This window comes from Tinamus guttatus, unplaced genomic scaffold (genome assembly GCF_059628265.1).
Source record: "Tinamus guttatus ecotype Peru unplaced genomic scaffold, ASM5962826v1 Tinamus_guttatus_pri_ptg000104l, whole genome shotgun sequence".
NCBI lineage: Eukaryota > Metazoa > Chordata > Aves > Tinamiformes > Tinamidae > Tinamus > Tinamus guttatus.
The window spans coordinates 4837571-4865486 of NW_028288638.1; the positions used below are offsets into that span (position 1 = coordinate 4837571).

Consider the following 27916-nt stretch of genomic DNA (forward strand, 5'->3'; position numbering starts at 1 on the left):
GGCAACGGCAGCAGCAGGGAGGCCGCTCGCCCGCCCGCTTTCCGGCCGCCATGACGAACTTTATCTCGGTGCAGCTGAAGAAGGCCTCAGAGGTGGATTTGGCCAAGCCGCTGAACAAGTTCATCCAGCAGAGCTATCCGAGCGGCGAGGCCCAGGCCGAGCACTGCCGCGCGGCCGAGGAGCTCAGCAAGCTGCGCAAAAGCGCGCTCGGCCGCCCGCTCGACAAGCACGACAGCTCCCTGGAGACTCTCCTGAGGTACCCGGGCCGGGGGTAGGGGGTCCCCAACGGCCGCCGCGCGGCCCTCAACGGCTCCTGGGAGGGGCGGCCGGGGAGGGTGGGGAAAAGCGCAGGTGTGGGCGGAGCTTTCCTCGTGTGGGCGGGGGCGGGGCAGGTGTGGGCGGGGCCTCACGCGCGTCCACCCCCCCCACCCCCCCCGTCGCGCCGCACTTAGGGGGAGCGCGGCCCTTGCTGCCAACGGCCCTGCCGGTTGCTGCTCCCCCACTGCTCGGCCCGGCGCCCTGGGGCCATGAGCAATATGGCACGTTGGCAAGGGCGAGCTTCCAGCTTCTTCGTGGCGTGCCCCGTGCTGCTGGGCCCGGGCAGTCGTTGCTGGCAGCTCTTGGAAAAGGGGCAGGTGTGGCAGTCGCTTTAGTGAGACAACTGCCCGCAATCTGTGCTTGCTGTATTGTTTCTCGTCAGCATTTCTTCTTCCCTGACTTTCCCTCTTCGAAGTGCTTTCCTCTGTTTAGTAGTTTCTCCCTGCTTTTTTTTATGAGCTACAGGCCTATTTCCAATTTAGCACACTCTCCTTATTGTCAAAAAGTTTTCTGGGGCCTTTGCTGTGCCAGGCTTCTTGAAGGTTACATGAGCAAAAGATAAATTTGGACCTTGTGACTTCAAAAGATAAATTTGGACTTTCTCCCCAGTAAACCACGTAAAGGCTACTCTGTATAGCCTGCTCCATCATCTGCAGAAAGACATGTTCTTTTCCAGCTCTTTGCAATGTTGACAAATTGCAGTATTGAGTTACTGCAGCAATCTGCTTTGAAAAGCCTTCTGATTTTTAATACTGGGTATGTTTTAGCTTCTGGCTCCTTACTTGCAGAAGTCATTGGGATTAATTGTTTAAAATTGTGTACTGCGTATATGCGTTATTTGTAAATTTGGGGTCCAAGTTCTATGACACCAGAATACAATTTTGTTCAAGCTCTTGTGCTTTGACCTTGCAGCAGCAAAGTCTTTATTTTTAAATAAAAACAAAAGAGTGAAGACCTTTACTAGCACAGAAGAAAAGTATGTCTGTAGACATGACAGATCTTTGAAATGTTATCATGGTTCAGTATCAATACATTTGATGTTCACTGCTGTATCTGTGCTTTAAAAATATATGAAAAGAAATGTAAAAGAAAAAAGTGACAGCCTATAAAGGCAAATTACTTTTTTTTTTTTTCTTTGGAGCTTATCAAAACTTCACTGGGTGTTTGGACTCTAAAGTGTATGACTGTACAGATCATTATGCTTTATAGTATCTCTGTAGCTTCCTGTTCTATTCCTGTTTATTTCTGCAGATGCTTTTTGAAGGTCAGGGAAGTAATGAGAACCTACGAACGAAAGGATGGACTCTGCTATTAAAGTTGAAAGGCAGAGTATTCTCCTCTCTCAAACAATGGCATCGGCTTCCTTTTCTGATGGTGCCAGTGGCATTTGTGATTAATTTGTATCTGAAATACCTGTTTGGTCTGGTCTCGTCATGTGACTTCACTTTATCTGACAACTTTCCCAGACAGAAAGGAGGAAGCCCTGCTTTTTTTCTGTCTGTTTCTCCAGTTCTCACCTTTCTCTTAGGCCAGTTTTGGAAGGCAGCAAACCCACCAAAACATGTAAATGGCTCCCTAATTGGTGAGCAAATTGAATGAGTTCAGCACAAGGTCAGATGAACATCAGAGCTGGCAGAAAAGAGGATAGAAGGAGCATGGCTGAAAGCCAAAGGAGCTGAATGGGACCTCACCTCTGATGCTTGTAGGTCATTAAAGTTAATTCAAACCATACTGAGCAAAAAGCTTTTGACTTCCTTGCAATTGTTCTGAAATTCCCTTCTCTCTTCAGTTTCCAGTACTTTGCTGTTCTAATTTAACAGTTGTGCTAAGTCTTCTAAGTACTTCTTTAGCAAGATTTTAGTCAGAGTTGCAGCTTACACACACCATGTCTAAAACTATGGCTAGTCAAGCAGGTAAGGTTGGAAGCTCTTTATTTAGCTTAATAGCAGGTAAGCTATTTATAACATGGATGCCTTTTGCATAAACTTATTTCTTCATGTCTTTTTATATGCCTTTCCTGGTAGAGCACTGGAGACTGTTTATCTGTTTAAAAAAATTAATTAGCATCAGATTAATCCTTAATCTCTGATTTCCAAGTATCTTGGAATCTTTAGGAGCCTTACTGTGTTGAGTAGTTACTGTGGAGTCTGATATATTTTAAATAAGAAATGGAGTCATTTGCACCCTCATTGCCTAGGCAAACAGTAAAGGAACAGTAAAGCCGTAGAGGTGTGTGATATGCTAGTGTTTGACCGATGAGCGTAACTGCTTCTGCTGGAGAAATATTTGTTGTTCCCACTGAAAAGGGAAGCTGGGGCACCAGGTAACTGGGAAAGCAGTCTGCTCTGAAGCTTTGTTTTGTAAGCATTTTAGTGCTCTGAAGGCAAAAGGCAGTGTAGGTGAGTTTGGTACAGATGTTCCCCCTTAAGTTCTGTGTTCTGTCATACCAAATTTGATCAAGTGCCGAGTTTCTTCTTTTTTGTAGTGTTAACTATATCCCCAAGGATTTCTGTGCTTTTGTGCTTTTCAATATTAAAGACAAACAGGACTCAATAACCTTCTTCTGAAGGGATAGAGTGGTGGAATTAATTTGAACAGTTTAATTGAGTTTCAGCAGTTTAATTTTGCTAACAACTCCTGTAGTTCTTTTAAAAAGGAAGAGTGGGATGAATGGCTTTGTTTTGAGCAGTCAATTTCTCTGTGGACTGAAAGTTGCAGTTCTGGTTTCCATCTGTGAGTTCAGTACTGCACTTCTTATCTAAAGTGAGTGAAGGCAGAGCCTGGTATCTTCTTATGTTCTTATGAAGGAGTTTTTTCTTTATGTCTCTTTGAGGGAGGAATAGGATTTGAGGTTCTCCATGCATAAAGTGAATACTTATATTTTAATTAAATTGTAATTAAGGCCTTCACTTCTGAATTTGACTGCTGTAACTCAGTTTTATTAAGCTCTGTGTGTGTAATTCTGCCTTTACTGAAAGGAAGCTGTACCTTGAAAACTACATCTGGGTTGCTGTCATCTGTTCACCCTTTCTTTGCTGTATCTAGGGCTCATGCAGTTTATGTGTTTATTAATTTGACACAGCACTTGATATATTCCTGCTCTTTCATTTATGTTGTGTGGCAATGCCTTTCTCTTTCCACTTTACTCAGTAGTTCATTTTTTGCAAATAATGTTTTAAATAACACCCTCATCCTTCAGTGTATGACTAACTTGTGCTGTTTCTGTGCTGTTAGTGTTACACTGCTATGTGGCTAACTTTCACTTACCGTTTGCATTAATGTGCAGTTACTGCTAAGTAAAACTAAATTACTTTCTTTTGGGAACCTGCAGAGGTTTACGGAGCTTATAAAATCTTGAGCAGAGTTTCAGGTACAAAAAAAAAAGTCCTCACATATTTAAAAATAAAAAAGTAACATATATACTTTGTTTAACCCCTGTCATAGACTAATGTGTATGTTTGGGAGGAACTTACACCTTGTTGACTTCTTTCTTTTTTTAGGTGGTAGTTCTGTGGGCACAAAAGAGCCAGTTAGTGAGATTTGTATCTTGCCTCTGCCCTAATGGCAGCTGAGAAGTGGATAGTCCTGGAATGTGGGAAGGCAACCTGGCTTTATCTGTGGCTTTTGGATGACATGCCATTGGGAGGGGAGGAGGCAGCAGGGGAAGCGTTGTGTGTTCTGTTTTGTACTGTGTGAAAAAGACTGTATTGAGATCAGGGAAACACTAAGACTTGATGAAGGAAGACTGTAGGTACAGCTTTTGAAATAATCTTCTGTATTATGAGTTAATGAACTAATTTTTGTCCAGTTCTGCGTGAATCTGCATCAGTAAAGACAATCACGAACTGGAAAAAAAAGTGTGGTGGTGTGATAAATTAGTTGAAACCTACTCAAGAAAGCATCAACATGCAAAGCTGAATTCTCTTAACTACAGAAAGGCTGCTATTTTGTTTATAGATCTGGCTTGGATTTAAGGTCATTTGAAAAAGATGCAATAGAGAAAAACTTTGTCACGTACTTTCAAAGCATCATTAGCTATTGAAAGAAAATTGGTGAAAATAAGAGTCTTCTACCAAAAGTATGCATGTTTTTAAAACTAGCATCTTTAATACACTCATTTGATAAATTTTGAAAGGAGTTACTTGTGTAGTTTAAATTTGTGTAGTTAATTTAAACTATCAGACTGAGACATGCCAATATTTTGTTTTGAAAAACAGCTTCGATTATAGGAAAAGTATGTTTGAATTTGTAATGACCACTTTTGTTGTGGCAATCCTCATGCAGAAGTATGACAAGATAGAGTCCAGATTCATAGTTTTGTGTAGACAAATAAAACATATTAGTAACCTAAAAATCCACATTTTTTTTCTCCAAACTATGCCTTTCATGAAGGCAGTAGTTTGTTGAAAGTAAGGGTTAATATTGACAAACTGCTGTCACAGTAAAGATCTGCAGACTGTCTTTGTTGTTGTTGTTTTTGTTTTCCTTAAGGACAACTTCTTTTAACCTGAATACTAGAATGCCTTTCACAGGGCTGGTATTTCAGATTATTGTAGTTTTCGGTAGTATATTGTATCTTGAAAATTGCAGTAGGACAATTCATATAGGGCAAATTCAAGTATGTGTGTATATCAACACGTAAAATTCAGTGAAGTATATGCTAATGGTTATTTTAATGTTGCATCTGACCTCTTCAAACACTTTCTGAATTTTTAAATATTAATATTTTTTGTCGGAGGAGTGCAGGCCTCTTGCATCTGCTTTGTTTCCAAGTCAGTAGTGATTATTATTTAACAAGAAAGTTTAAGGAAACAGGAACAATGTGTACCAAGGTTAGCACACAGATTGTGGGACTTAGTGCCAGCAACACGTTTTTGGGGGGTGGGAATAAAAATGGAATTAAAAAGAAATGTGACCATTACAATGTCAGATGTATGCCTGTAGGTGCTGCCGGGATGGTATAGCGAACAGGACTTAATGTGTTACCATTTTCCTGCAGCTGGCAGTTGAAAGGTTTTCTGTTCTGCATCCAGTCTCTCATATTTGATGCATGGTGCAGATCTCATATCCAGCTTGTGAAAACCTTGAACTGCCAACTGTTGTCTGGCAAAGTTGAGTGTGGGGCTTTGTTAAACTTGATACCTTTCTGTCTTTCTTTCCTAAACATCTTCCACTGTGAGTGGGCAAGTAATGGTATAGAGAAGCTTTTGATTTTAATTGTCTGTGACTGTTGCAATGTGCCCTAATGCAAACCCTGCTTACAAGTAAAGAGTTTTATCAGGGTGAGGTGCTTCAGCTGATATTGTGCAAGGCAAATGGCGTCTGTTTCAAAGAGACTGCAGTTGAAACAGATGACTCAGAAATTGTAGGAGAGTGGGATATAAAGTAAGATCAAGAGCGTGTTGTATAGCTCATAAATACTAGTTAAATGTTATATATAATTTCTTTTGACATGCATAAATCATGATTTAATATCTAATGTATACTTTGCCTGCACATATCTGTTTGTATAGAGACTCCTTTGCGTGAAACTTTTCTAATCCACCCTCCCTCCGAAAGTGGAATGGTTCAGTTTAGGCTGCTGCTGCCTGAGGCAGGAGTTCAGTGTTATCTTTCACCTTTGCAGGCTGTCTCCCCTTGAACCTGTAGAATTTCTGCCTCTGTCCTGCACCTCCCCAGAGGATCTTCCTTGGCTGTGAATGAGCCCTGTAACTGTGGGACACTTGTGAGCTATTTTCCCTGCCAGTATAAGAAACAAAGCCCACATATTGTGTGTGCTCTCTCTCTCTCTCTTATTTATCTATTTATTTATTTTCTAGGTACTATGATCAGCTGTGTTCTATTGAACCAAAGTTTCCATTCTCTGAAAATCAGGTAAGAAGATAAATGAAGCTGATAAAATATATGTTGTGAAAAGTGTAGCTATGATGGTCATAGCACCTAGGGTCTCTGAGAAGCCTGTATCTAATCCCCTGAACAGTACTTCTCTTGGGCAGGGCAATCTTTGAGCCTTCTTTTCCTAATCTCTAGTTATTTTCAGTCTGTAACCCCATATGATCTACACTGAGACTTCACCTCTAGTTGCTGTAATTGCCCTCATTTTACAAGTGCCAGAATACAGGCTCAGAAAAGTTTAGACTTTGGTTGGCAATCCCTGCAATCCATCTCAGAAGGAGCTGCGCGTTGCTGATAGATTCTCTTTGGTGTTCACCCTTTTTTCTTTTTTCTTCAACTTTTTTTTTTCTTCCAAGGAGAAATCTGCTTTATATTATAGGAGCTTTTTAAACATAATTTGTATGGGGAAAATAACATGTTAATTAGTAGTGGATGGAATGTGATCCTCTGTTCTTGAGGTAGAACAGATGTTTCATTCATTGTAGCTAACCAATTTTGCCCACTGAAGAGTTTACCTTGTTATTTCTGTCTCTGTTATTTACGTAGGCAATATATTCATTAAGTTATTTTTCTACCATCTTTCTTTAACATAACCCTTTTTCTTGGGTGGAAACTAGAATAGGTCTTTAGATCTCTATATTTAGGAGGAAAAGACATGTTTTCTTTGGAGGTGTATGCAAATAGGACAGATCTTTCGGTTCTCTTGTAACCAAAACATATTTGAATAGCATTGTTACTATTTAAAAAAAATGCATTTCAGGGACACAGGGGGTAAGGGAGTGGTTTTCTAGCAGTTTGTGTTTATTTAAATTTTGCACATAGCTGCATTAACTTATAGCTGAGAACTCACTTGGACTTTCGGTGTGTAAATGTTTTGATGTGGTTATCTGCAAACCTTGAGACATGGACAACTAGCAAGCTTTAGAAACAAGGTCTAAAAATGATCTTCCCGTGGGTATAGCAATTTATAAGAATTTAAAGATAGTGACCAGGACTTTTTCAACCAGATTGGGTGCTAGAGGAAAATATGTTAATAAACGGTTCTGCAGAGCTGACTCAAGTTACTCTTCTCTGCCATTTTTAAAATGTGTGTTTGTTTTTTTTTTCTCTCCCCTCTTCTTGAGGGCTGATAGCAGTTGCCTGCATTTTGAGCATCTGAATAGGGAGTCAAATTGTGGAGTTTCAAAGTCTGTGAAATATTTGCATTGTCTCTGAAATATATGCTGAGAAGTGTAACATAAGACACACCTGTTTTACCTACCTTCTCCTTCCTGAGGTTGTTTCCTGAGAATGCTTCTATTGAATTCACTTGTAATATGCATAAACATGTATTACAAATCAGTTCTAGGTACGTTAGTAATTTGGAAGTGTGGAAAATGTCTGGATGGGTGATTCATTTCACCTGTAAACATACCTGACTGTCCAACTCTTTGTGGGAGGAATGTCTGCATCTTGCTTGTTGAAAGGTCTTGAGCAAACTAACCGGAAGAAAAGAATCATAGAATCATAGAATCATAGAATGCTTAGGGTTGGAAGGGACCTCTAGAGATCATCTAGTCCAACCCCCTGCACACGCAGGGACACCTAAAGCACGTGGCACAGGACTGCGTCCAAGCGGGTTTTGAAGATCTCCAGAGAAGGAGACTCCACAACCTCTCTGGGCAGCCTGTTCCAGTGCTCTGTCACCCTCACTGTCAAGAAATTTTTCCTTAAGTTCCTGTGGAACTTTTGGTGCTTCAGTTTCCGGCCATTTCCGGAACATAGAACAAAACAAAACAACAAAACAAAACAAAACAAAAGAACATAGCAGCCTTTCAAGCAGCCTTTCCTTGATTTATTGAAATTCCTTGAGTGTTTATCTTGTTACAGAAGAATTCAGAGTTTTACTTCATTAGAATAGCAAAGGATAAATATGTGAATTTGGGATATTTTTGAATTTTATGTATTCAGTAAATCTTTTTTTTTTTTTTTTTTTTTTCAGATCTGTGTAACATTTACATGGAAAGATGCCTTTGATAAAGGATCACTTTTTGGAGGATCTGTCAAATTGGGTATGTAGTTATAGGGAAAATGCAAATAATAAAGATATTAAATTTTGAGAATATTTTTGTATAGTTGATTGGTAAATTGTATTTTTAGTGTTTTCAGGAGAGGTTTAGAATGATTTCAGGTATATTAGTAACAGATTAATCATCTCAATATTGGTAATGAGTGAATGGGTGCCATGCTAAAGATGTCTGTAAAACTCAAATATCTATTCAACATGCATTTTTCAAAGGCACAAGTATGTGGTCTTGAAAATAGTTGTGCTAAAGGAGATTACGCTCCTCAAACTTGTTCTGAAAGTTATTCAAGTACTAAGTTCCAATAGTAGATTTTTATTACACCATCTCTTTTTACTTGAATATGATCCTCTTGGAATGTGCATGTTTAAGTGTGAGCGAGTTTCTTAAAAATAAATAAATAAATAAATAAATAAAAGGGTGGGTGATGGTTGGCTGTCTTGAGTAACCTTGTCTGACATCATGCTTCCTTTCAGAAGAGAAGAGATGGATTTGCCTGTGCCCTAAAATGATTCTGCTGTCATTTTTTCTTAAAGCATTTTCATATGCGTGTGAATACTATCAAGAAAAAACAATTTATACTGGTTTCCTGAAAGCAAAAGGAGTTTGATTCTATGCTATATTTTAGTCCTATAGACGTAATCTTGAGATTAAAGTTCAGCATCATTAAGTGGGTTTGGAAACTTGCCCACAGAGAAAATAAGACAAAATCCTTTTAAAATTAGGTGAGGAGCTGATTGCTGGTGGACCATCATTCACAGTCTTTCCATTTATACCTACATATTCATCATGTCTAGCAATATAAGACAGCCATTGCAATTTTGAAGTGTCAGACAAAGCCTGAAAATCTATTAGATTTTTTTTTCTTTTTTTAGAATTTTTTCGTTTATAGTTTTGGCTGGTGTCCCACATACAGTTTTCTGTTAGCAAATACTGAAAGTTACTGTAGCTTTACATGTTCTACATGTACATGCTACATGTTCTACATGTACATGCTACATGTTCTACATGTACATGCTACATTTACATGCTGTACACCACATTCCTATGTTGAAGCAGATGCTGTGCATACTTTTTCCTTTCTAATAAGTAATCAGGCACCTACTTGAAGATGCTGCTTTTTTATTTCTTAGAATTTCTTTAGTTCTGGCTTTTCATATGCTAGCTTTTCATGTTAAATGAACCTGTTTCATAATAAGGTTGAGAATATTTAATTATGACTTGAACATAGTCTGTAAATCATCACAGACTTAATTATATGAGAAGAGCCATCAGTGAGCATAATATTGGTAATTACCCTGAGAATTTGAATACATGTGATATTACAGCAGCTTGAGAGAACTGCAGGTTAATTATATAGTTGTCTGAGGCAGATGGCCAGAGGTTTATGCAATAGTCCATGTGAAATGTGAAAAATCCAAGAAATCGGTAACTAAGATAAGTAATGCACTGAGCAAGCAGTGAAATAAAATAGATTTTGGAGCTTAAGAACTGGTGGACAGAAATAATCAAAGTGCTTTTGTATATATTTTTAGAATATTGTATTGCAGGTTGTTCAGATGCTGCTCTTCAGATTAAATCTAGCATATGTGTATCTTTCTACTTTGGATCAGAATTAGCAGAGAGGTTTATCGGTGCAGTGGAAGGTTTTCAGTGTTTGAGGGGCTAAAATTTCTGTTGACTTCAGAATGTGAGGTGATTTTTTTCTCCAGGTGGGAATCCAACACCAAGCTCCTTTGACTTCCAGGGATCTGAGTCCTGCCTTCTATGACATACTGATTTCTTTTTTTTTCTCTTCCCATTTACCTCTGAATTCTGTGTATCACAGAAGTATCTGACAGAAACTGGCTGCTTGAAAAGTGCCAAGTTCACATCCTGACGTGTAATCTGAAATGTGTTGGTTTAAGTCAGTAGGTAGAACTGTAAATAGAAGAGACTGAGCTACACTGCTACTCAGCTGTTCTTGCTGTGGTTAATTGTGCTTGGGACCTAGTCCAGAGTATGAAGTAATTCTGGGTATTACTGTCTTTTTAAAAAAAAAAAAAAAGTTTGGGGAAAAAGAAAAAAGTAATAAACTTCTGGGAAACAGGTTAGCTAAATGAGTAACTGTACAGTAATTGTAAATGAAGCTAATTTCACTCGAGGAATGAAATTGGGGGAAAATTGCCTGATTTGTGGCTACTTACCCGAAAATTTAGTGAAGGTCAGGGATTGCTGACACAGAGGTTTCAGAGATGTGTCAGATAAATACATAGCTATATAAAAATGATGGATGTTAGAGTAAAACAAACGCATCTCTTCAGTATCCTTGTGTTTTGAGGCTCTAAGTTACATCTGTTGTAGCTGAGTTTGTAAAGTTGAAAATTCAGTATTTAGTTTCCTATATTGTCTAAGATGTATGTCTGGACACTTTTGACAAGGAACCAATAGCTGCGGCATGTAGATTTTCCAGCACGTGCATCTTCACACTTGCATATTTTCCTAAGGAAATTTATAGATTCAAAATGGTTGATGCTTAGATACTACTTTTTCTAGAAGTGTGAGCTCCATCCTCCGGGGTTATGAAGAACTACAGGAAAAGGGAACTGCAGTTTTCTAATAAGAATGTTTTATTTAAGAAAATATTTAAATATAGGTACTGTATACAGTACATGTATAACCAAGATGATTGTCAATATATGCAATCTAATAGCTTTGAGAGGGGAAAATTCTCCTACAACTCAATAGATGTTAAGATAGAGAATTCACAAAACCTTTTTTCTCACTGAGAGAGGATAGTGAGAGCATGAAAGTGGACAGTCATTACAGAGTGATTAATTTATGTAAGTACATGTTTCAGATTATCTGTCAGTTGTGTGTCTTTATCTGTCTTCAGGGAATAAAAACTGCCATGTAGTTGGAAAGTCTTTTGGATTATTTCTGCTACTGCTTTTAAACTTTTAAGTCTCAATAGTCCAATAGCTTTCTTTCACAAAATGCTTCAAAACAGGGAACTGTGTTCAGCCTGCAGAATTAAGAAAATTTTGACTTTAACAGTATGTTTCTTTTGCTTGGCTTGAAACTAGCATACAGAATGCTAGTGATAGCACATCTGCAGGAAGCTAGAACATTCTCAAGGTTATTTTTTGAAAACTGTCTCTCTTGATTGCAGCTCTGGCAAGTTTGGGATATGAGAAGACTTGTGTTTTGTTCAACTGTGGAGCATTAGCAAGCCAGATTGCAGCGGAACAGAATCTAGATAATGACGAAGGTCTGAAAGCTGCAGCTAAACACTACCAGGTACAGAGGCTCTCTGCTTGCGCCCTGGAATTCAGAATTCTTTATCTCAGAGCATCAAATAAGTATCTCAGTTTTAGTCATGCACATACACGCATATATACATGTATATATATATGTGTGTGTGTGTATATATATATAAAAATTCTCTTCATTATCAAGGTGGTTTGGCTTATTATCTGGTATTTACTCATAACTATGTGCTTACGGTATTTAATTTCGTGATGTTTAATTCCAGTTGTTTTTCTTTCCCCTCAAGATTCTGGTTGCTAACCACCTTCATCTTAAGATTCAGTGGGTTTTAGCTAATTTTCATCTTGTCATGTTATGCAGTAATTATCTCTTTCATGTGTCTCGGTAGAACATGTTAAATCTTCCTTGTTCCTTTCATGCCCCTAGATATAGCTGATATAGTCAGTCTTATTTAAAAAAAATGTTTTCAATGTAGGTATTTTCAAGAACAAGAAGTCATAAGAAATTGTTTTTCATGGTTAAAGAGTCAACAAAAAAGCCTTTTTTTGGGGAACCTGAAGGATATTTTTCTTTTCTTTAGTTTGCAAGTGGTGCTTTCCAGCACATTAAAGACACTGTCTTGTCAGCACTGAATCGAGAACCCACCGTGGACATCTCTCCAGACACAGTTGGAACTCTCAGCCTTATTATGTTGGCTCAAGCTCAGGAAGTGTTTTTCTTGAAAGCTACAAGAGGTAGATCTCAATTTTCATCTTGCGTGTTTTATATTTTTGTTAGGACTTCCACAAAAGGTTACAAGCATTTTAAGTTACCAGGAGCTTTCAAAAGGCCTTTCAAAACTTCCTTTTTACCTTTACTGATTTTTTAAGTGCAAGCCATTAAAAAAAAAAAGGGTAGAATTTGTTTAATGTTCACTTGCTATTACAATTGTCCCATCTTCTCAATTGCCCTTGCTTTATGAAGGATTTTATTAAATTATCATTTCTTTCTCCTTTGAGACCAAAGACATATTCACCCAACAGAATAGAAGCCACTAGAAATGATGCATAGGGAATTTACCATAACTTCCCAGATAGAGGAGGAGGGGAATAATTTCATAAATGATATCTCAACAATAAAATACTGTTGTAAACTGGGGCAGTCTATGTAGCAGCCATAGCAGCTGATCATGATATTTCTGATGGAATGGAGTTTTATGTACAAAGAAATCACAGGTGTTTGGCAAAAAAAATAGAAACAAAAAAAAAGCTTGGTCAAATCTCGCTCCATTGTAGGACTACAGATAAACTCTTCAATTTCTGAGTCTTTCTTAATGTTTTAAATGCGTCTTTAATGCTGCAAATGTCCACTATACCATCCATAAGATAATGTTGTAACTATACCATTTTTAAGGAGATGTGAGGAGTAAAAATTAAAGCCTGTAGTGGTGAAAGGCCTACTGCTAACTCTCCACGTGGACAAATGAGTCTCGGATGTCTCTTTTGTTTGCTGATAGCACTTTAGTAATGTGGCAGTATTTTTTCATAGCTTCATAGAACCTATGCTTTATGAAGAAAGATGCAACTGCCACACAGTAGGTGGGGCCAGGAAGAACTTATTCCTGTTTTGGTTTTATTAACTATTTAATGTACTGGAAAGAGATGTACTAAAAAAAAAATAAAAACACTAAGTGGATAGATCACATTTTAACTCCTGGATTAGTTTTTCTGGTTCTGGCATATGTTAAATTCATTTACCTTGCAGAACTTTAATGATAAGGATTGTGGCCCTTGCCTGAGGTGTTGTAGGTGTGTGCATGAACTACAAGTAGCAGCCCATTTGGGCATCTTGTGACTTATTCTGTGGTTAAGTGCACTCTGCAGCCCTTTACTCAGGGCGTATCAATCTGGCAGCCCTTTAAAGTTGCTGGATCGAAGGACACCTGTCTGACAAGGCAGTTATTTAGAGGGGGCGGGTTTGACATTTATGCTGCTTGCCTACTCTTTCAGGGCTGAATTGCTAGTGCAGGCCAGAGGTGATTATAAAGGGAGATAAAGATAGATGCAGCACGTTCCTCTCTTAACAGCTTGGGCTTCAGGAATAGTGTCAGGCCAAGAATCCTGCTGCTGCCAGTCACGTACTGCTCAGATAGGAGGATGTGGAGAGCACTCCGAAGCTCCCCAGGGTGTGGGCTGCTGTGGAAAAAAACAGTCCTTTCTCTCCACTTCCAACACTGCAAATTCTTGGGAGTCTTGATATTGATCTGGAGTAGGGATCCTACTGCAAATTACCTTCTATATAGAATTTTGTTGCCTGACTTCAGCCAAGTTCTTTGATTATGGCTGTACAAATGCCTGTGCCACCAAAGGGAGGGGCTGGAAACACACTGCCGAGGGCAGAGTGGGGCTGCTGCATTTTATTTGTAGCCTGCCCTTGGTTTGAGGGGGAACTTTATCCTCAGTACTGCAAAAATGCACACGTTTGCCAAAAGGTTTCTCTTACAACTGAGTGAACCTGCAACTTCATTATTAAAGTGAAAAGTCTGGAAACTGCAGCTGGATGTTGAGAAGGGAAAAATGGGCTCACACCCTTAAGCTATAATGCACAACTGCACACTTAGGATGCTGTTGTTGCTGATTTATGTTGAAATAATCTACATGTTGATTTATAAAAACAGATGCTAATCATCGTTCTTTTTTTTTTCCCCCCCCGCCAGATAAAATGAAAGATGGTATCATAGCTAAACTAGCTAATCAAGCTGCAGATTATTATGGTGATGCTTACAAACAATGTCAATATAAAGATACTTTGCCCAAGGTTAGTAACCCTTTTGGAAACAGTTTGAGACCTGCTATGACTATGAATAGCTAGCATGTACTGTGTACTTGGTGAAATGTTCTTAAGATGGTATCTTCAAGAAAAGTCAACTCGTATTGTTACATCCAGGAGAAGTGAACCACTAATTTGTAAAGCGGTGAAGAATCTAAGAAAGAGTGGTGTGTGTTTTTGTTTTTTGTTGTTGTTGTTGTTTTAAGATTTTTCTTTTCCTTTTAATAGGTAAAATCTCACATGATATTTGTTTACTTCATTTAAAGTTAACTTGGAATGTTTTTGATAGTATGTAGGGATGCTTTCTTATTTAATGCCTTACTAAATATTTCTAACACTTTATAATGGGGCTTAATTGGCTTCTAGTATAAAGTTTTAATGTGGAATTTACTGTCTTGGTGATAGCATGAATGTAGTGGTATTGATCCACCAGCCTGTTAATGAAAAACATAACTGAAAGTCAGTGTGTCTTTCCTGCTGCTGCCTGTTTTCTGCTTTTCCTCTATTCGACCCCCTGCCCCTCTTCCAACGCCCCTCTCCCCGCAAAGAAAAAAAAAAGACGTTTTTTTAAAGTATCTCAGTTTACTGTCATTTTGTTATTGTTGATATGGGAAGCCGCAGAAAGACATTTCCGCTCTTTCAATATAGAGAGTATAAGGATTATTTTAAAACTGAGCTGGTGAGGCTGTGTTAACTGTGTTCAAGTAAAATTAGTATGCATCTTTTTAAAATAATAAATAAAACAAGTGGTCCTGTAGACCCATCACAGACCTGCCCACACATACCTGTGTGTGTATGAATTGACTTTTACAGAGTAAATTTAAAATTTTGCTGGGTTGCACCTTTGATAGATTTTTCGTTGTGCGTGTTTTCTTTCATACATTCTGTATTGTTGTACAGGCTGGGCTGATTTCATGCTCAGGTGGTAATTAGGTAGTAATCGTTTTCTGAGAGATGATGGGGTACAATAGAGCTGTTGCTTTGTTTTTGTTGAGGATTGTTTTAAGTCATGTGCCAGTTATCAACTGTCAGTTTGCTATGTTGTTTGAAAGAAAACAGTAAAAATGCTTGCTTTTGAGTTAATACTGGCTCTGAAAGCCATTAGATGTTTAGGAAGGGGAAATAAACTTTTATTTCATGTGCCAGGCTCCAGTTGTAAACCCTCTCTGGCAGCTCTTTCAAACTGGTCCTCTCTTTTCCATCTCTGTGGGCAGCAAGGTTGCACAAGTGTGAAGAAGCAGGTGTTCGTATACCCTGGTCTTTAAAATATCACTCTGCTTTTCCAGTGCTTTTCCTTGATTTAAGACATAAGACTGTAAGCCAAATCCTTGATCAAACACCATGCCTATGCTGTGGGCTTCAGTATAATGTTTTCTTCATGTCTTGATTGGTACTTCTGTGAAGATAAGTGCATTTATATATAAAATCTTCAAAAAAAAAAAAAAAGAAAGTATCTTTTTAATTAGTTTTTGTCTCAGTATTGATTAGTCTTCTTTATTTGCCTCTTTTTCATAACTTTAAAGTACTTTCTTTGGAGGGCTTGTGAGTCTACATTTTTCTCTCTTCTTTTCCTTCTCTTCTTTTAAGAACACTGTGTCTTGGGAGCATTTGGGTCTGTTCTTGTAGCAGTCCTTTCTAATATATGCATGCATTGCTAATCTTTGCGAAGTAAATGTTGTGACTTCATGGCTTGAGTGTAAGTTGTAGTTCATCTGAGATAATGGCCATTGTAAGAATTTTGCAGCAACAAATTAAACACTGGACTCAATCCATGCGAAGTCACATGATCTCGGACATTTACATCTAATGTTTTAACCAATCTAAACCATTAATTGGGTGATTCTAATTTCCTTTTCTTCCTTTTTCTTCCTGCATCCCATGTTGTCTGTGGTGGTTTTTGTGGTTGGACTTTCCCTGGTCAGTATTTTTATTTCCAGGAGGTGTTTCCTGTTCTGGCTGCAAAGCACTGCATTATGCAGGCCAATGCAGAATACCATCAGTCTATCCTGGCAAAACAGCAGAAGAAATTTGGTGAAGAAATTGGGAGGCTGCAGGTGAGTAATTTTTGTACTTCTCTTCCCCCCTCTCTCTGCCCGCAAAATACAGGAAAACTTTAAATCCTCTTTAAAAAAGATAACTCAGATTTGTTATATTCAGATAACTAAGTGCGAAACACATTTGAAAAGCTCAGAGCATGTTAATTACCTAGGTCAAATTATTTGCAGCTGTGAAGATACTGTCTTTGTAACTTTTGTAATAGTGGTTAGTTTGCTGCTGTTTGATGTGTTAAAAACATGAGAATGACACATTGGCATTTTTTGAGAGTGAGGTTTTTGGAAATGTTTTTGCCTCTCTAACCCATTATCATTTGTTTGAATGTGAGGGAGTCCTGTGGTCTTTTTGTGGGATGAACCTGTTAATTGCTTACTGCTGTTGGATAAACTATTTTAATAAATTTTGCTTCTCTATTTTCGTTACTTAAATAAGGAGAATAATATTTTCTTATGTAAGGAAAAGTAGTATCAACTGTGTTGTAGCATTAAAGTTGTGTGGATGTGTGGCTGGGAAACTCATCTGTTCTAAATATATATAAAAGCAAGAAAAAGTAATAGTTGAGTTCTAACTCTATTTTCATTTTTCAGCATGCAGCAGACTTGGTAAAAACAGTGGCATCTCGTTATGATGAATATATAAATGTTAAGGATCTGGTAGACAAAATCAATCGGGCACTTACAGCTGCTAAAAAAGATAATGACTTCATTTACCACGATCGTGTTCCTGACTTGAAAGATCTGGAGCCCATAGGAAAAGCCAGCCTTGTGAAGTCTACTCCTGTCGTTGTTCCCCTCAGTCAGAAATTCACTGGTAAGCCAAGTGGGTGGCGCGCACGTAGCCAGCCAAGGTCACTTGTAACGTGACAATGTTGATGTTGCCTTTTGAATAGCAGTAAGTTCACAGCAGCGCGTTTGAAAATCCCTTTTTGTCTCTCTGGTTTATTGTTTGACTGCTCGATGGCAAAAGTACTGAATGAATAAACTGCAGGTTAAAAATGAGTATCTGCAATGTATGTGCTTTTTTGCAAGCCCATCTTGTAAAGATTTTTCCAACTGCTGTTTTCTGTCTTAAATCATTTTTTAAATATTCAGAATGAGCACTAATACAATGGAGGAATATCAAATTATACTTCACTGACTTGGTTGCTTGTCTTAAATAATGCTGAAAAAATCTTATCAATTATTAGCTGAGCAAGGGAATTCTAAAAACTAAAAATCTCTTCCCATCTTTTCTTCCTTAAGATGCAAAATCAGAAACGAAACCTTAAGGAGAACCTGTTTGGTAATCCTGCAGTTCTTTTAAATATAATGTGTTCAATTATTTCTACCTTAATTTCAGTTTTAGGCTGAAGGAGTATCTTAAGCTGTTTCCTTTAATCTCTGTAGAAGAACCTGCACTCTGTCCTTCATAGCACAACTTTAAATGTTTATGTTATTTTATTTGTAGACCTGTTTGAGAAGATGGTTCCATTAGAAGTTCAGCAGTCCGTGAGTGTTTATAACCAAAGAAGGGCAGATCTAGTAAATAGGCTAATAGCTCAAATGAGAGAAGCCACAAATCTGGCAAATGGGTAAGTACTGCAGCTTCTTAACTTGATCAAGGGTTTTATGGAACTACCAAAAGGCACTGTTTCCCTTGCAGCCTGGAGACATCTGGATAACAGTAGAAATAAGTTGTTACTGTGTGCTAGAGTGACGTATTTGAGCCGGGCAGAGGGGCTTAGAATTACTAGTCTGTAAACATTAAGACTGAATGCATATTAAGAACACGTGATGCTTGTTTTACTGCAGTCTTTATTCAGTTATATCTGACACTTGCCCAGACAAAGTTTCAATACCATTGACCAAGAGAGATTTTCAGATTTCAGTGGTCAGCGTTAGCTTGATTAAACTAGTGTCTCCATAAGTGATATTTTTCTTGCAGGGCTTTGTTTTTTATAGTACATTTTTTGTATCAAACTGAAAGGTAAACATGTAACGTAAGGCAGATGCTCATTTATCTACCAGTCTGCTGGTGGACACCACATTTTTATTAAGTACTAAAACGCAGAAGGGACTGTGTAGGCTTTGTTAGGTTCAAAACTATATTCTAGGCGTAAGTTTAAAATCGTCAGTTTATAAATTCTATTCAAGAGTACATTATGCTCTATTTCCCTTTATTCTTAGAGTTGAGTTGGTATGAATGTTAGTTTGGGTAACAACATAATGTGCTGGATAGAATGGATAGAACCATCTATCTCTACAAACAATTTGTGGTAACTTTTTCAGAGTGCTGGCTTCCCTCAACCTTCCTGCTGCTATTGAAGATGTGTCTGGTGACAGTGTTCCTCAGTCTATTTTAACCAAGTCTAAGTCTGCAATTGAACAGGGAGGAATTCAAACTATTGATCAGCTGATCAAAGATCTGCCTGAACTGCTACAGAGGAACAGAGAAATCCTAGATGAAGTAAGCTCAGCAACAACTAACACTGAAGTATTCTTTAAAAACAGCAACAAAAAAACCCTACCTTCTTCTCTCTAAATGGCAATATAAAGGCATGCAAATGTCCAAAATATGTGCAAATTTTAATAATGGTTTTTAAAAGCATGCCATTTATGTTATGTCCATGTATGTGAAAATTGTGCTGTCCATGGATTTTAACCTGCGATTGTTTTCTTCTTAAAATTAAGTTCAAAGGCTAAAATAAGGTTATAAAAATTTGGGGGAGATTTTTTCCTTTCATATCTTTGAATTGTGAATTTAAATTAATAAAAATCGTGTTCTTGATATTTCTTTAATAAATAATAAAAAACTCTTTAAAAGCTATACACTTTTAATGGTTTCTGTTAACCTCTCCTAAGCCCAGATTTTTAATGCTTCTAACATTCTTAACTCTTGTAGGCCTTAAGATTATTAGATGAAGAAGAAGCTACAGACAATGACCTGAAAACGAAATTCAAAGAACGCTGGCAGAGAACGCCGTCCAATGAACTTTATAAGTCCTTAAGGACAGGTAAATCTCGTGTTTCATCTCTTGGATTCTGAGATGCTCTAAAACTGTTTATTATTCTGTAAATTAAAGAGGGTTTCAGTGCTCTGATATCATCTCCAGAGAGGCGAGGTCTCTGTGTAATTGAGGAGAGACCTTGTCAAAATAAGCCTTATTTCAGTTCATGCTCTTATCTGGAGATGATTGGAGGTCATAGTATAAAATTTATAGCTGCTTTTGTGTCTCTGGAGAGAGAGTACACTGCATGCTAAAGTTTTAAAAATCATACATGATGGAAGATTCATTTATTTTATATATATATATATATATATATATATATATATATGTGGAATTCTCTTCTGAATGTGGCTGAAATTACCAATTAAGTGCATTGTGTAATTATTTTGAGTGTTTTTTATGTATAAACTGTGTAAAGATTTTTGTTTATCTGGAACAAGTTTTTAGTTTTTGAGCAGTTTGGCTGTCACTATATGATCATCACTGTGTACTTAATTAGTATGCTTAATTTTGAAGCTGATGATAAATCGATACCATTGTCTCTATACAAAGTCACAGGCTTTAAAGTGTGAGCAGCTCACATCAGCGTTTAGTGGTTTTTTTTGTGTGCATCTTTAGAAAATTATTAGTTTACATTAAATTTTAAATTTTTTAAGTGTTAGTAACAATAAGGTACAGGCCTATAGGAGTGCAGAAAGATTGAAAAGCATGAAAACTTGCTCTGGTGTAAGGCTTTGATAGAACTGGCTTGCAAATAACGTGAATATCTTTCTCTCCTATCATCAGAGGGAGCTGGTTTCCATAATATTTTGAATAGAGCGGTGCAAGCGGATGGACTGGTTAAAGAGCGCTATCAGTCGCACCGGGATACGATTGCACTTCTGTGTAAGCCAGAGGCAGAACTCAACGCAGCCATTCCCTCTGCCAACCCAGCCAAAACACTACAAGGAAGTGAGGCAAGGCCCAGAAATTACTCTCTATTTTGAATGGAAATGGTGTTCAGTTTAACAAAGTAGAATTCTTGGTGGCCTGGTATGGACACTGATCCTTAGCTGCTCCTTTCTTTGGTCACTGCTGAGACAGGTGGTGATTCAGTTATGTTGAAAAAAGTGATTTTGGGGGTGGTTTGGGGGTATTTGGCGTGGGTTTTTGTTGCTGTTGTTCTGTTTTTGTATCTACTAGAATTTATTTGGTAACATGTAATGTAAACGAGTTCTATTGCTAGGTACAGTGGGACGGATTGACAGATACCGCAAAAGGAGCGATCCTTGATTTAAAAAAAAGTTATGTAGGGTGGTTCAGGTGGTGCTCAGCTTTTTTAAGGCAATATAGGCACTATGGAAGATACTGCCTTGTGTTTGAAAGTGTTAGACCAAGAACTCAAGGCTCAACAATATCAAGATGATTATTTCCCTGGTAGGAATGATTGGAATTTAGTGTATTTTGGGGTTGGGTTTTTGTTGCTGTGTGTTCCAGTAGCATTTTCCTTCTGTTTTTCTTTTTCCTTTCTTTCTTAAAATACGTACATATATACGTATATGTATACATATGTATATATATATATGTATAATATATAGTAATACTTCAATATTATTACTGAAAGTAAATCTTCAGAAAAAAACTATAGCTTAAAAATACCTCAAGATCTTTTTTTTATTTGAAACTTGTTATGTAGGCTTCTGCAGTAGGCATTTTAGCATCAATGGAGTGCAAGATGGAAAATAAGGAATAAAATCTATTTTAGAGTTTTTAGGAATTCACCAAGGCATATTAACTTTTTCGGAAATTTTTATTGCCTAGGTTGTTAATGTCCTAAGGACTTTGTTAGCCAATCTTGATGAAGTTAAGAAGGAGAGAGAACAACTTGAAAATGACCTGAAGTCAGTAAACTTTGACATGACAAGCAAATTCCTGGCTGCACTTGCACAGGATGGTGCTATAAATGAGGAAGCTATTTCTGTGACTGAGTTAGACAGAATTTATGGAAGTTATACACAAAAAGTGCAAGACTCCCTCAAGAAGCAGGAAGAGCTTCTGAAAAATATTCAGGTAAAATATAGTGTCTTTATGTGTCTCCTTTAGTCTTAAACCTATAGCAAGAATTCCTCTACCTCCCCAGTGCTGGAGAAATCTGCTTCCTACTGTCTTGCATATGACACTGTCATAGAACACTTGCTACACGTTTTGTCTTCTGATCACTAAGAGAGATAGTATTTTTTTGTTTTCTTATTTTATTTTTTCCTTGATTAAAAACAAATTTGAATTTCTAGCAGGCTATCCCAGAGCTCCGATGTAAATTCTGTGACTTTTTTTTTTTTTTTCTCTTATCCCATCTTGATAACATTTCTTTCTGGGGTAACAAGAGACTTGCCATTACTACCTGCTAGATGTTTTGGGTCTCTTTACGTTTTCGTACATTCCTGATTTCAGGTCAAGAGAAGCTTGATTTGCAGCATCTATGAAGATATACAGACCTACATTACAAAATTGTAAAAGTAAAAATTGGTAATTTCCCCACACGTGATTATAAATACTTCAACTTGCCATTGCATTAGAAAGAGGTACCTGAAACATGTGGAAAAAGAGGGAGCCTTAGTGCTTGATGAAACAAGAACAGTAGCTTAAGTCATGATCAGGCTATCTCTGTGTGAGATTGTTTATAACTTTTAACTCCAGCTTGCACCTTCAAGAATATCAGTAAGAAACTTTTTATAAAAGGAGGAAAATGTTTCTAAATGACCACGGGGCCTGTGTTAATCAAGAATTTTGTTTTGAGTCATCTTTCTGTCTGTACTTTTTAAATCTTGATGTATATTTCTTTGATGTTTGAGTATCTTGGAATTCAAGTTTTGCTGCTTCTGGCAGCTGACGTAGGCTTTTAAGTCTGATTTTCAAAGGAAGCAAGATGGATGTCATGATTTTTCTGTGAGTTTTCCACTTCCTTGTCCTCTTAATAGCTTGCCGACCTCAGCCAAATTTGAGGTAGAGTTCTTGAAAATACCGATTTTCAGTATTATTTTATGAACATCAATAGAGTCCCTCTGCTATATTACCCTCCAATTAGTATCTTATCTGAACCACAGTCTGTAGTGTGAACTTGGAAATGAGCTGGAGGCCGACCAGAACGGTGAATGTGTGTTAACTGCCTGGCAGTAGGGATCAGCTAATTACATGTGGTTCTGAAATAGCCACGATACTGGGTAATTAGCACACATCAGAAAGTAGAGTGAGTGTGTGTGTGTGTGTGTGTGTGTGTGTGTGTGTGTCTGGGAAAAAAGAATAGAAGGATGGAGTAAGAGAGAAGAAAAAAACCACAGACGCTGAATCACGTAGAGAACTAAGTTGCATAATTTGCATTGCTCATTTTTTTTCCCTTCCTCCTTTTAAGAGTGCACATCAGGAATTCTCAAAGATGAAGCAGTCGAACAATGAATCTAATTTAAGGGAAGAAGTTTTGAAGAACTTAGCTGTAGCAAACGACAACTTTGTGGAACTTGTTGCCAATTTAAAAGAAGGCACAAAGGTACAGTAATAAGGAATTGGAAGATTTTTTTTTTCCTTTCCACATTGAGATGTGAGTCTTGCAGACATGCTAGATTTTACTATTGACAGTGAGCTGCTTTAATTTTCTGATTGTGTTGACAGCTTTGAAACATTTTTCTGTTCCTGTCTGATTAAGTTTTTCTGAACGTTGCTTTATGTTAAAATAAGAAAGAGGTAACAACTAACCAGTGCAGAAGTGCACAGATTCAGCTTCTTATAAAAGGTATTTTTCATCTGTTCTACCTACCATAGTAGTTGGTCATCTTGCAAAATTTGTTCTATATAGTTTTACCGCATACATGAGGAGTGATCAGGAAAGTTTTATGTAGCTGACTTTTCTTGACCTGGGTGTCTGAAAATGGCTTACTGTTTCTGTGTTAAGCACTTCTGCTAGTTTATTGACAGAGCAGTAAAATAATATAATGCTTGTAACTAGGTCCACATGTATAAATATGCTAGTCTGTAGTCTGAAAATATTGTAAGAGCATGCCAATTTTTTCTTCATTAGTTCTACAACGACCTGACTGAAATTCTTCTGAAATTCCAAAACAAATGCAGTGACATCGTCTTTGCTCGCAAAACTGAAAGAGATGAACTGCTTAAGTAAGATTCTGATATTTTATTAAATGTTAAGTATCAAAAATTCACACCTGAGAACCTGTGGACAATTTTACTATGCTACTTGATGAAATGGGAAGGGAAGAATACAAATATGTTCCTTTGGGTGGGGTGTTAGTATTTAAGACAGCAAATAAATAGAAGTTTCCCCCTGGAATCTTATTTTTATGTTCCTGTATACCAATTCAGTTTGTGCTGAATATATTTTTGCATCTTCCTATGATTTCGCTCTTGGTTGTTCTCAACATATATCTGATAACCTTTTATTTGATTCTTTTTGCTTTGAGGAACTTCTCCCTGCTGTTGTTTTGATTTCAGTAGTCAGGAAAATGCTTCAACATATGATTACATATGATTGCTTCCCATGTCCCCAGCAGGGAAAAGAAACCCTTAAAAATCTGTTGCCTTTGATCTCATCTAATTTATTACTATTTAGATTATGTGGATTGCTTATGCTGCTGAAGGGGGGGAAGTGGTTTTTGCCATTTCTGTAAATGGCAAATAGTATTGGGTTGCTGCTGTCCCCCAGATATGTCATTTGGCTGGAGGCTAGTGTAATACGCTCCAAACTATCATGGAGTGGTATTTTCTGTGTATTTTTTTTGTTTTGTTTTTAGGGCTCCCAAAAGTATGTAAGAAAATGTATTGATTCTTAAAAAGTAGGATATGAAAAGGCTTATCCTTTCATCAGTCTTGCTCTTGCACAGAACCTTTCATAAGAAGGGCTAGCTGTTACAAAAATTGGTAGTTGGTTAAACTTGCGTGTGCTGTGTCAAGAAGCAAATGCCTAGCCCTCAACTTAACTTTTAAAACTGTATCCTTTGTAGAACCGCTCTATTTATTGGGATGTTGTGCTTGTAAATTAATTCTTAGCAACTATATGCAACCCATTTGCGCCTCTCTCCCTTTATGCAAGTTGGAAGGTGTAGGATGCTCAACAAAGTCTGAATATCTCCCTTCTCAAATTTTTACCGTCTAGTGTTGCAGCAGGCTTACTGCTGATTAACATTCAGCTGAATTTGGCCTTGATAACCATTTATTGTTTCATGTATTAACTGTTCCTAACAGGAAACTCTTAGCCAAGTTAGGTAAAGTGATCGAATTTGAGAAACATATGTCTACCACATATACCTTTCTGTAAGCTATGGTGTTAGGTATTGAGTGACTGAAGTGTTTGCTTTTTTTTTTGCCCCCCCCCCCCCTTTTTTTTTTTTCCCTCTACTTCGTGGTATAATTTTCAGCACCCCTTCCTTGCCCCACTGCTCTTTCTTGAGGACACTGCAGGGGAATTGCAGGAACAGTTTACTTGATTTACTTGGAAATTACTGTTTTTATTTGGTTTCCCTCACCCCAGTATGTTTGCTGGTTTTGTTCTCCTTTGTTGGAGGTCACATTCGAGTGCTAGATCATAGGAGCTTTTAGTTTGTTTCTGACTCGACAGTATAGTTTTGCCAGTCTCCCCAGCATTTTCTTCTCTGGAGATCTTCAAAACCCGCTTGGATGCAGTCCTGCGCCACGTGCTTTAGGTGTCCCTGCGTATGCAGGGGGGTTGGACTAGATGATCTCTAGAGGTCCCTTCCAACCCTGAGCATTCTATGATTCTATGATTCTATGATTTTGTTTCAGAATGCCAGTTACCAAGTTCTGGTTGTAACACCTTGCTTTATATCTTATCTGTTATGTTTTTGTGTGAAGTTCTCTGATAATTTGAAAATGTTTCCTAAAGTAGCCTATCTCAAATGTCAAACTTTATCTCTTATTTAAAAAAATAACACCGTATGCCTCTGAGTATGCAACTTAGAACTGCTTCCTAGAAGTTTAATGAAAAAGTGACTGTTAAATTGGAAGATATAACATGGCACCGAAGCCTCTCTGTATCTTGCTGTAGTTGCCATATGAAGTTCTGGTAGGGATGACGCAATAGCAAATCTGAAAGCTGATGTGCTGAGACATGCAGATTTTTATCCTCCCATTCCCCTCTTGGAGATGGGGGGAGATGGTTTGACCTGATAACAGATATTGCAGGCTATCAGAACCATAGGAAATTAGTTTGCTAGGTCCATGGTGTATGTCTGTAATATTTAATTTATGGTAATCTACAGGCAGTACAGAATTGCTTATCTTCTGTATCTGAGCTTTTTTTATATGTCAAAATTCATGAAGTCTACTTTTATCCTTTTGCTTAGCCTGGAACCCTTAGGTTGATAATTTCTGTTTCCCAAGTTTTTTTTGTGGGAACTGTACCCAGTACTGAGTTGGAGCGTAGAAGAGACATTGTTAGCAAATACCTGTAACAGTTGACTGAAGGATTGGCTAGAGGATTGTTTCTCCAATGAGGTGATTTGGATTTCAAACTTAGTGTGAGCTGACATACTATGTTTCAAGGATTACACTTAGTCTTTCACTTTTTCTAAAATTCACTTTACTAAAATCTATAACAGACAAAATTGTAAACTATGTGTAAAAATACAAAATTGTATGTTTGTTTGTTTTTATAGAGAATTGCAACAGAGCATTGCTCGGGAGCCCAGTGCTCCCTCGATTCCTGTGCCTCCGTACCAGACGGCGCCGGCTGCGGGCACGAAGCCTGCGGCATCACCGGCGCCCACGCCAGCACCCAGGACCATGGTGGTAAATACACGCCTCAGGATTGCTGTGTTCAGAACAGGAGATGAACTCTGCTTTAGAATTTGCACTGAGTTGTGTATATTGCTCCTCAGTGTAGTAGTGTGTTTAGAAATGTGTTAAAGCGAAATGGAGGGGGTGTATCACACAGTGTGGATGTTCCTAACTTATAGATTTGAAATGGAAAACTTAGTGCATTCTAGTGGGTTTTGATTAGTATATGTATGTAAACACAGACTCTCTGCAGAAACTCCAGCCTAATTGACCTTCTCTTCTTAGGGGACTAAACCACAGCCACCAGCACGGCCACCACCACCTGTAATTTCTGCAGCCAGCAGCCCCTCTTCTACAGCCCCTGCCGCTGCCGCCAGCGCTCCCCCGACTGCTGCCCCTGCTGCTGCTCCTGCTGCTGCAGCAGCCAGTGCCCCTGCAGCAGGCACTGCACCCTCCCAGCCCCAGGGACCTCCCTACCCCACCTACCCCGGCTACCCAGGGTGAGCAGCACGAGCGTTCACGTAACCATGTTTGATCTCGCAATGCAAGAACACTCGTTTTGTTGAGTGTAACGTGTTTAAATCGTTCATTGTGACAATCATTGAGGCGTTCAGAGTTCTTGAGGCATGATGATTTTTCAGTTTTAATCATGTAAGTCCTGTTGAGACTCTTGTGTATTTTAAGAGGGAAGGAGAGAGGCTACAGTTCTTCTAAGCTCAATTTATAGACCGTTGCCAGTCCTTGCATAGCCATTTGGCATAGTTGCATAGTTGCTTGTCTCATGTGTGTTGCTCTGTGTCATTTTCCAAATGTTCTTACGATGTTAGAGGCAAGGGAAAACAGAAAAAGTTCCACTGGAGTAGCTAGTTTGGTGCTTACCCTTCCCCCCCCCCCCAATCATTTTAGAGTAATCACAAGAAGCTGGAGGCAGCTGCTGTGTCTTTCAGCAGCAGGCTCAGAAGACGTTAATATGCACAATAATTCTAAACATAGGACAAGTGTTTCCGACCTTCTAGTTCCAGCTAGTTGCTCTCGTTTACCTTCTGTCTGCATTTCCATGCAGTATAACATTTTTTTTCCTAGCTGATCTTTGAAAGTTAGCACATTTTCTACGATGCACATGTGATGATGATGTGTCTTTTTGGGTCCATTAATTAATTACCTTTTTTGCAAATAATTAACGTCAGTGTTTGGTACTAATTTTTTTTTTTTTAAATTCATGCAGGTATTGCCAGATGCCAATGCCAATGGGCTATAATCCCTACATGTATGGCCAGTATAATCTGCCATATGCACCTTCACCTGTGTATCAAAACCCCGGACAACCACCATACCCAGGACCTCAACAACCTGGATACCCTTTTCCTCAACAGCCTTATTATCCACAGCAATAGTGTATTTGCAAATAAACTTTGCTTGTTAAAAACTGGGAAAAAATTGCAATAAGCATACTAGATCTTTAGCTCCAGTTAATGTATCATACTGAACTGTTTGCAGTCTTTAACTCCTGTCTATTGTTAACTGCTCAAAAATGCTTGATCAGCTTTTGATTACACTAAAAACTTTGGAAGATCTACTGCAGCAGTACAGACTTAGAGTCAAAATAAGAGCCCAAGTCAGTGGTGTCAATCTGTATGCTGCTTTCTGACTAGACCAAAATATTTCTTTGCAAAAATCCCATAAATAACTTCTGGGATCTGATGAGAAAAACTGAACTGGTGCGTGCACTGGGTGTGATATATTCTATGGAACTATATATCAT

At 38.1% G+C, this 27916-nt stretch overlaps 1 protein-coding gene across 2 annotated transcripts; it reads left to right on the forward strand.

Annotated features, from left to right (window-relative positions):
* Positions 1-27910, forward strand: PDCD6IP (programmed cell death 6 interacting protein). 2 transcript variants are annotated; one of them, XM_088520917.1, is made up of 18 exons: positions 1-256; positions 6138-6192; positions 8195-8264; positions 11428-11555; positions 12106-12259; positions 14221-14321; positions 16256-16387; positions 16976-17198; positions 17835-17958; positions 18656-18833; positions 19269-19380; positions 20161-20330; positions 21175-21423; positions 22763-22897; positions 23426-23520; positions 26034-26166; positions 26440-26654; positions 27380-27910. In XM_088520917.1, exons 1-18 carry the CDS (start codon positions 51-53, stop codon positions 27546-27548), a joined length of 2649 nt encoding a protein of 882 aa, XP_088377043.1. In that variant the 5' UTR covers positions 1-50; the 3' UTR covers positions 27549-27910. The 2 variants fall into 2 exon arrangements, with proteins under 2 accessions (XP_088377043.1, XP_088377044.1); XM_088520918.1 differs by having other exon boundaries at positions 16271-16387.
* The last annotated feature ends 6 nt before the right edge of the window (positions 27911-27916 follow it).